This window comes from Myxine glutinosa, chromosome 13 (assembly GCF_964187855.1).
Source record: "Myxine glutinosa chromosome 13, kmMyxGlut1.1, whole genome shotgun sequence".
NCBI classification, from domain to species: Eukaryota; Metazoa; Chordata; class Myxini; order Myxiniformes; family Myxinidae; genus Myxine; species Myxine glutinosa.
Genome location: NC_136273.1, coordinates 73,452,973 through 73,463,213, shown reverse-complemented (window position 1 = coordinate 73,463,213; position 10,241 = coordinate 73,452,973). Strand labels below are relative to the sequence as shown.

At 43.7% G+C, this 10,241-nt stretch overlaps 1 protein-coding gene across 4 annotated transcripts in view; it reads left to right on the top strand.

Annotated features, from left to right (window-relative positions):
* ECT2 (epithelial cell transforming 2) overlaps positions 1-10,241 on the top strand; it is a 151,486-nt gene that overhangs the window by 56,336 nt on the left and 84,909 nt on the right. For all 4 annotated transcript variants that reach the window (XM_078767642.1, XM_078767640.1, XM_078767641.1 and 1 more), the window contains exon 9: positions 8,575-8,637. In XM_078767642.1, the coding sequence (XP_078623768.1) occupies positions 8,575-8,637 (63 nt within the window). The remainder of the gene's footprint in view (positions 1-8,574; positions 8,638-10,241) is intronic.

Here is a 10,241-nt window from a genome sequence, read left to right as displayed (position 1 = left end):
ATGTATATATATATATATATATATATATATATATATATATATATATATATATATGTATATATATATGTATATGTATATGTGTATATGTATATGGTTTTTATATGTATATATATGTATATGGATATATATATATATAATATATATATATATATACATATATATATATATATATATATATATATATTGTTGCGGATCTCGGCGTCGGCCTTCTCCCCTTACCAAGGGTGGATTGGTCCCCTTGTCTTTGACTGGCCGACGGGACCCGGGACCGATGACGTCCTTCCCGGACAGCGCAAAATAGGGTATTAGGACTAGAATCACTATTACCTAATTACTCGCGGTGCGCTGAAACGAGGAAATAAGCCCCACACAAATCACGCGTGCTGAGACGCCGAGCGGTGCGTACACGCGATCCGTGCCGTTTATATGGTGACCCCGGTTCTAGCGATCCCGTTCGTACCACACTTACCCAATGGAGAAATCACACAGGAGATCGAATTGGGAAGAAAGGAATAACAAGATTTATTTACACTATACAGGGATTCCAGAAAAGAGGGGACACAGTGCAGCCTTAAAAACAGTCTTAACTTACTACCCTGGACAAACGGGCCCGTCTCACACACAGACACACTCACACGGGGCTTGCAGCTGCGGGATGATGTTCACCACGTCCCAGGATGGCTCTCGTGCAGCTCCCTCCAGCCTCCGGTTCATCCTGGGCAGATGGTAAGTAGAGGGTCAGGAGCTCTCCGCGTGTCGTTTGGCGCACACGGGATAATACGGGGCGAACGGTAGGGTCTGGGCTCTGGCGGTTGGTGGTTAACACTGGTGGCTATTGCCGCGTTCACTCGCGTGGCTGAGTAAGTGCTATTTGCCACCGGCGCGTCTGGCTGCCTTTCCTTCGGCGTGTACGTTGTACTGAGATATAGTGCAATGCCTCCAAAGCGAGCACTGCGAGTCACGTTCTACACAGTCCTCTCGCGTGCGCTCTCCCCTTGCGAGTTCTCTCGTGCCAATCAGTCCTCCTCGTTTTCCCTCGTGCTCTCTGAGTCCTCTTTGTAACAAGTGCTCTGCCAGTCCTTCGCTTCAGTCCTTGTGCAGTCCTGTCTGAGTCATGTTCAAGGGCTTTGTGCAAAGACTTTTATAGGCATGCCCCGCGAACCTTCTAGCACTTACCAGACGCGCCTTACCACGCCCTATCACGCCATGCCCTTAGAGCCCTGGTTGGCTGGTGGCCCTTACCGTCATCACCTCTGACGCTCCGCCTTGATGCCGCCCCACCCCGACCTCGCGCTCCTCCTTCTCAGGCCTACCTCGTGTTACTCGACTAGTGAGCGAACAAAGGGCAGCAAAATGCTGCTGGCAGCCAAAGCGTAACAAAGTGAGCGGGTCAGCCAAATGGGGGCGTGGGATCAATTATGCCCATAGAGGTGGAATTGGAGGGTGGATGCAAAATGAAAGGACCTAAACTCATGTCTTTACACAACACAGATATTACTAGGGGAAATGGCCTATACTTACACATACTATGACATAACTAATACTCTAAGGTGGCCTACGTGTTGCTCGTGGACAACTATGGGGGGGCAACCCTTTAACCTTTAATGACCAATATGTGCAAATCTCAAAACCGTAGCACTGCCCCCCTCCTTCGCCAGACTCATCCCCGAGTCGAACCCACACAAGTGAGAACGACCGGTTTTGAGAAAGCTTCAGGACTACTCTTTAAATTACGTGTGGAACTTAGATGTGGTTCCCCTCTACATTTAATCTAACACCCTGCATGTGACAGTTTTACAACAGTAGATATGTCCCACCTACTGCGTTGTGTACTAACTAACAGACTCACACCCACAGCTAACCGAATTGCGGAATGAATTCTCAAACTAAACATAAAGCCGGTGGGGAGCATGTTATTTACAACACTAAACTAATTATTTACATCTCTATAACCCAGGACCTGTTCTTTTGTGGGAAGAAATTTGGAGGGGAGAAACAACAATGCACCAATACACCAACACACAAAAATGCACAAAAATGCACAATCAAATGTCATAAGCAAATGTCACATTTGCTGCTTGGCTGCTGCTTGGCTGCATCTTCTTGCTTCCTGCTTCGTCTTCGGTGTGCCATAATAAAAACTTGTAGGTCTTCTTTCCTGACACACCAGAATACAAGGTACAACCCGTGTTCGTTTTTATCTGCCAGCAGGGCCAATCTTAGGTGGTCCATCTGCGTGACATCGACGCCACTTAAAATCCAGTGGTCCGCAGGTGCAAGGTAATTTTGCAGCAAATGTCTGCTCAGAAAAGATGCCAGACCATAGAACGTGTGGTCCATAAGGTGCATTGGTGCAGCAAAAGGTAGCAGAGGCGCCGCACAAGTGTAGCCAGGCGCCGCTGCACAGTTCAGGGTTCCTGCACACTCCCCTGCCAAAGTGGGTCCATGGGTGGGGAAGAAGACAAAGCACAGTTAGCAGAGGAAAGGGCGCAAAGGTACACATCAAAACAAGGCAATGCAACATGAGGAGCGCGGGAGAGCGAGCAGAGCAAGCTCGCCCCTAACTGTTCGTACCCCCCTCCCCCCCCCCCCCCCATGTCAGCCTACACTACCCTTGCCCTTCCCTGTATTTACAATTTACAAATTCGTCACTACGTCTTGTCTCCCATATCCCCCTCTAATTCCAAATTCGTCGTCCAATCCCTCCCAAGAAGGAAGATATGGAATTACACACAATGTCTCATCCCGTCGAGATGCGTCTCACCCACTCAAATCGTTCACAAAACCTGGTGTGGAGTTCCGTCTCCTTGGTGAGTGGATGTGGATGGTGCGAAGAGACTTCCTCATCCTAACTATACTCTAATAACATTAACTCAGTTACACTACCCGGGGTCTTGCCCTGCCAATTCAATTGGCCATCGCTAAACTATGTGGCTCTAAAAACCAATTCCCATTGACCCACCCTGTGGTGCCCTTCAAATTTGGGTCTCACTCCCCAATTTTTCACGACTGTGCCTTTGCACAATTTTGGGGCTGGGTCGTGTGGCTCCACTAGCAGGTCTACCTACCTGCACACCTCCGCCACTGAAGTCGCCACCCGAGCTTACCTTGCTACTTGCGACTACCCTAAATCGGGGAGAGACATCGTAAGAGTGTGAGATTTGTCAGGATTGAAAGACATGTTCCACTTATTTGCCCAGTCTGTGATTTTGTCCAGGTCTGCAGAGAGTGAGGAGGCTGCAGACTGCCGATCTGAGGGATGAGTAATGGAGCGACAGAGAGTAGAGTCATCAGCAAAGAGATAGAGAGGATTTTCCAGAGAGTCAGAGAGATCATTGATGAAGACCAGAAAAAGCACAGGGCCCAGAACACTGCCTTGGGGCACTCCAGCCTGAACAGGAAGAGGAGATGAGAGAAACCCATTCAGGGCCACACGTTGACTACGACTAGAGAGGAAGTCCGCCAGCCATGCGTGGAGATTTCCATGGATACCAAAGGAGGAGAGTTTTGTGAGCAGAGCGGGGTGCCAGACCGTATCGAAGGCACGTGATATGTCAAGGGAGACAGCTCTAATTTCCTGTTTGGCATTGAGGACCTCCATCCATTGTTGAGAAAGCAGAAGCAGCATGTCCAGAGTAGAGTGACCAGGTCTGAAACCAAATTGATGATCAGAGATCAAGCCATTGGAGAAGAGGAAAGATTTCATATCTGAAGCAATGACGGATTCCATGACTTTGCTGATAATTGGGAGAAGGCTGATTGGTCTGTAGTTGCTAGGATCTGTTTTTTGCACCTTTTTTGTGCACCTTTGTGCACCTTTGTTTTATTTATATATATATATATATATATATATATATATATATATATATATATATATATATATATATATATACACACACACACACACACACACACACACACACACACACACACACACACACACACACACACACACACACACACACACACACACACACACACACACACACATATATATATATATATATATATATATATATATATATATATATATATATATATATATACACACACACACACACACACACACACACACACAGTGCATTCAGAAAGTATTCAGACCCCTTCACTTTTTTCACATTTTGTTATGTTGCAGCCTTATCCTGAAATCGTTAAAATTCATTTTTTCCGTCATGAATCTACACTCAATACCCCATAATGACAAAGAGAAAACAGGATTTTAGAAAGTTTTGCAAATTTATTAAAAATAACAAACTGAAATATCACATTGACATAAGTATTCAGACCCTTTCTTATGACACTTGAAATTTAGCTCAGGTTCCTCCCATTTCTCTTGATCATCTTTGAGATGTTTCTACACCTTGATTGGAGTCGACTTGTGGTAAATTCAATTGATTGGACATGATTTGAAAGGGCACACACCTGTCTATAAAAGGTCTCACAGCTGACAATGCATATCAGAGCAAAAACCAAGCCATGAGGTCGAAGGAACTGCCTGCAGAGCTCAGAGACAGGATTGTGTCGAGGCACAGATCTGGGGAAGCCTACAAAAAAATTTCTGCTGCATTGAAGGTTCCCAAGAGCACAGTGGCCTCCATAATTCTTAAATGGAAGAAGTTTGGAACAACAAGGGTTCTTCCTAGAGCTGGCCGCCCGTCCAAACTGAGCAATGGGGGGAGAAGGGCCTTGGTAAAAGAGGTGACCAAGAACCCGATGGTCACTCTGGCTGAGCTCCAGAGATCCTGTGTGGAGATGGGGTAAACTTCCAGGACAACCATCACTGCATCACTCTGCCGATCTGGGCTTTATGGCAGTGTGGCCAGACGGAAACCTCTCCTCAGTGAATGACACATGAAAGCCCACAGAATCTTGTTTCTCACAGTCTGAGAGTCCTTTCGGTGCTTTTTTGCAAACTCCAAGCGGGCTCAAAATACTACCTGCTAGCCAGAATTCATTCATATCCAATAATAAGGTGGTTCACCTTTTCCATGTGCAGTGTTGAGAAGGGGAACCTGCATGCATGTAGCAGGAGAGTACTGGATTGAGGATGTCAATTGCTGAGATCTTGTCAAGAAACATGATGTACGAAACATGTACGATGTTCAATGTTTGAGATGTCTGTTGAGACTGCCCTGGCCTCAGGCTTTTGATCCAGAACATCAATTCGCTGATCCGTTGACTGGTGCGACATGTCGAGAACTGAATAAATGGGGCAAAAGCTGAACTTTGTCAGACGTTTTTGTGAAAGCCTTTAGGTCGCCTGCAATTATGGACTCCATCACTCTGCTGAGGTGGGTTATCTAATTGGCAGTCCGATTTGTGTTTAGTTTGCAGTCATCAGTTTTTGACCCCTGTGGATTGTTGGGATATGGGCTGTTTTTCTTGTTGGTGACATGTCATGTGACATGTCGGAAAAGATTTGCAGAATAGCTGTTTGTTGCATAGAGCATTTAAGTAGGCATATGCCGATGTCCCCAGCTTCTGGTACAGTAGTCATTTGGATAGAAGCTTAATTTTATTTTTACAGCTTTACCTAAGTTCAAATATTTTTATTTATCTATTTTAAATAGATTTTATTTAAATATTTATTTATTTATTCGTCACTATCCAGGATTTGGATAAAAGAGCTGTCAGCTTTCTTGGGATGCAATATACTATTTACTTGTAATAACGGTTTATTTGGTGACAATAGGGATGCGAGTAGAGGTTTAATTCCCTTGGACCTGGGAAATGCACAGCTGCTGTTTGAAAAGTCATGATGATGATCGTGCGTGTTGCATCATTTATTTGAGATGCATGTTCATCAGCTGAGTAGCAAATGTACCAATGACATTATATGCAGAAGAGGAATTTGTGCCAACTCGGCGCAATTCTGCATCTCTGCATCACGCGAGGACATGATGCTGATGCGATTCTTGGTTTAAGAGATTCTACAAAATTGAATCATAAACCCCCATCCTCCCCCCTTTCCCTGATTGTAAACGTTTTTTTCGGATTCCACACATCCACGTCGCAAAGGCAATTTAATTTGAGTGACTGATGATTTTAGTTCATTGGAATGAAATGGGATTTATTGGGAAGGTCAGCGTGGATACTGACCCATGTAAAAGCAAGAATAGCTCGCAAGGGATTTGGGATGTGAAAAGTTGATTGCAGCGATACGTCTTTGGGTGGAGTTGCAGATACTTCATCACTGTTGCATCTTTATGGGGTGACTTGAACGACGTTTGTCCTTCCCTTACACCCCCTCCCCCCAATTTTTTTTGATCTTGCATGAGTGTTACCGTACGTCATGGGATGTATGTGCCCAACTGTACGTGGGATGTGAATATTTGATTCGTCTAGATATGTATACATTTGATGAGCCTTCACGGTACCATTTCTACTTGCGCTGTGCTCTTGTCCCATGCAATACTTGAATCTTGTGTTTCACAGCAACATTTCAACTTTGGCAATTCGCAAAAATTTAATCAATCGGATTTTGTGTCGTTTATTTTAATATGTTGGTATTACGCAATAAAGGGATATCAAAAGGAAGCAGGGTAGTCTATCACCCCTTCTCTCCCCCATGTCCCACCACACTCCCTGTGCAGTTGCTTGCTGTGCTTTTGTAGGCTGCTGTACTGGTATCTGAATTTATATTGCAATTATTATATCCAGTATTGCGAACTGTGGCATATATCTGTGCATTTGTCTGTCTCCCGCTTCCCGCACTGAAATTGGAAAGCTGCGCATGCAGGCAAAGCTCAACATTCACTTTTGAAATGGCAGGAGAACAGGCCTGAATAATGATGATGCCAAATTTTATTTCGCAAGCAGGATATTCTCTGCACTTTTTGGACAAATCCAACCTCCACCACCCGATGTTGCCCCACCATTTTGCGGTGTGCGGTATAAGTAAATCAGAGCTTTGGCTCTGAGTGAAACCAAGACTGCAACACAATGAACCTTTTTCAAAATCCATTAAACCCTTACTATAATTCACGGACCGGCATGTGTGTGTGTGTGCATGCGTGTGTGCATGCATGCGCGTGCCGTGCTGCTCCTACAGTTCTTGGCCGATTACATCCAGACTTGCTACATCGGATTAGCATGGCACAAAGTTAGTGTATAGGGGTGTTTTGTATTTGCCAGTAGTCTAAGGGGGGATGGGTGGGAGAGGAGGATGCGGTCAGGGGACGCAAATCCTCTTTGTAAATGTGTATTGTGTAGCACCTCTCGGCTGGAGAGGGTATTACATGTCCTACCTTTGCAGTACAGTGTTCCTGTCCCACGTTTTCCAGTGCAATGAGGTGTTTTGAATTGTAAGCAAGAGGCCTGTTTTTCTTTCATGTGCATAATCCGATTTATTATTATTATTAGGAGCGATTGAGGCAGCTGTCAGTTGCCTATGCACTGTCCAAATAAGTGTATTGTCAGAAGAACGTGTTGCATGCTTCGAACAAGATTGTCTTTCGGGCGGGTACTCTGCTCGTAATTTAAATTGATAGATTAACTTAAACTTTTCCCATCACTTGGGATGGGTTTGTGTACAGTATATGTATATGGCGCGTTGTCCGTCCGTCCGTCAGTCCGTCTGTCTGTCTGTAAACACTTGAAACTTCTTCTCCGAAACCGCTGATGGGATTGCGACCAAATTTGGCACAAATTATATTTGTTGTGTTATGACTAAAGTTTGTTCACGACATTAACATAATTCGGGGTCTAAGGGGGTTTACCAGAGTCAAAGTGGATGCAGGTTTGACCCCCCAAAATAGGAATTTGCTTTTTCCTCTGAAACTACACACACTATTTCGATGAAACTTCACGACAACCTTCATCACCCGTGATGTACCAAAGTTTGTTCACGACATTTAAAAAAATCTGCTCCTTTGGGGGTCTACGGGGGGTTGCCCCCCAAAATAGGTGTTTGCTTTCTTCTCAGAAACTACACACGCAATTCTGATGAAACTTGACCACAACCTTAATCACCCATGTTGTACCAAAGTTTGTTCCTGGCATTTAATAAATCGTGGTCAATGGGGGCGGGGGACTTGCCTCCCAAAATAGGTATTTGCTTTTTTCTCAGAACTTACACACACAATTTTGATGAAACTTCACCACAACCTTCATCATCCGTGATGTACCAATGTTTGTTCAATGCATTGGAAAAATTGCGGTTTGAGGAGGTACACGGGGTTGGAGGGGGGGGGGGGATTGCTCCCCAAAATAGGTGTTTTTTTGTTTGTTTGAAGTCTTATGATTGTTAGTATGATTCTACATGCTGCCCTGTCTTCGAGCAACCATTGAATTGGGTTTAAAATACCTTTAGTCGGTGTAGTATACTGTTTATTCTGCCAGGTGAGCACAAGCGGTATTGCCCCTATGTTTATTTTGTACGACGGCATTTTGTACGACAGTAATTTTAACTGAGGAATGTAGTTGCCGCCTCTCATGTCATAAATGTTTAATGGAAACGTTTTTTTTCAATCTGGGCATTCTATTTGACCTCTTGATTCACTTTTCTTGCCATTATTTTCCTCACCTGGGACAATTTTACTAAATGTAAACTTGTGGTGGTTCTTGTTCCTCCAGTGGTTTTGGGGAAGCATCCAGATCGATGCGCGGGCTGAAGAGTCTATGTATTTATTTCAGAAGGTAAGTTTTAATATTTATTTGGTTTGTTTTCTGTTTACCATTTTCTCCCTACTTGCTCGCGATGCCTTGAGGCTCGTACTAAAAGCCCTAAATGTTTTCCTGATTCCTGACGAAAAAACATTTTGCAAATCTCACTCTCAAATATATCGTGGTACTTTGCTGAATTTTTCTGAGATGGAATTTCACCCTGATGTATTTTTTTTTCCAGTTATTATTCTTGTTTTGTCATTGGCACCGTGGTACATATGCCACAAATTCAAACTAATTTACTATTCTTATTCTGTGTAATGCATGTATGCTTTTGGTTTGTTTTGGATGACTATCAAGTTGAACTGGAATGGCTTTTTCAATTGCAAAGGCTCACAGATAAGGCTTTTTATTAATTTTATGATCTGCTTATGAGATGAGAGAGGGATGTGTGATGGTGCAGAGATAGATGGGAAGAAATATAACAATTAACTACAAAATATAATTTGACGCGAATGCGTTTATGGATACGCCTCCACCAGCATGAGATGTCAACCCACTGTTACGTTTGATCTCAATTGAAGGTCACATGGAAAAGAGAGATGTCCATCGGCTATATATGGAGATATATAGAAGCAAGACAATGTCAGATGCTTTTAACTCGAATTATGCTCTGCAAAATTATTTTCAAAGGGCACATGACCGTTGACCTGCTGAACCGAAAATGTAATTGGTTCATCTTTGTATTACAGTCCATACTTATGTCAAGTTTGGTTGAAATCCTTGTTACAACAAACGGATAACAGATGCGTGGACAGAAAGCCGGACGGGCAACCCAAAAACGTAATGCCCCAGCTTTCAGCTGCGGAGGCATAAAAATGGAGTAATGACTACTAGTTACTGACGTGGAATAAATATACCAAAATATTGGCAAGAGAGTTACTTGTGATTATCGACAAGACTATCGATGGGCAAGTTATGGAGTGTGAGAATTACATATTCAAGGGTTGCAATCTGATGGAGGCAAATATTCAATGTAATGGAGAGGGGTTGAACATTATGCTGAGGGAATGGGTGGAGATTGATGAGATGCAGTTTGGGTTTATTCCAGGAAGGGGAACAACATATGCCATCTTCATTCTTAAGCAGAGACAGGATAAATATTTGGAAGGGAATAGCAAGCTGCATTGTAGATTTGTGGATCTGGAGAAAGCATAGGATCCAGTTCCAAACTAGGTGGTGTATTGGTAACCGAGGAAGAAAGGGTGTGTGTGAGAGTCTGCTAAGGATAGTTGAGGTTTTTGGGAAATGTCTATTAATTATTGACTTGCTTAGGCGAAGAAAACTTTCTCAAATATCATGATTGGATGTTTAACATGCACAATGGCGTGCGCACACGCAGGAAGGCTGAAATCCCCACTCAAAGCGTTGTATTAAATGGACGCCAATTGAAGTAGCCTCAAGAAGCGATGTAAAAGGAAACACCAATGTATCCATGCAACAATGTATCGAATGGCTCGGTGGTAGATATACTACTGTGTCCAAAAAGTATCCGACCTTTATTTTTCGTGCGTAAAAAAAAAGAAGCTACGGAGGCGTTGATTGGTGCACGTATGTAGGCGATCCTAATGCACACG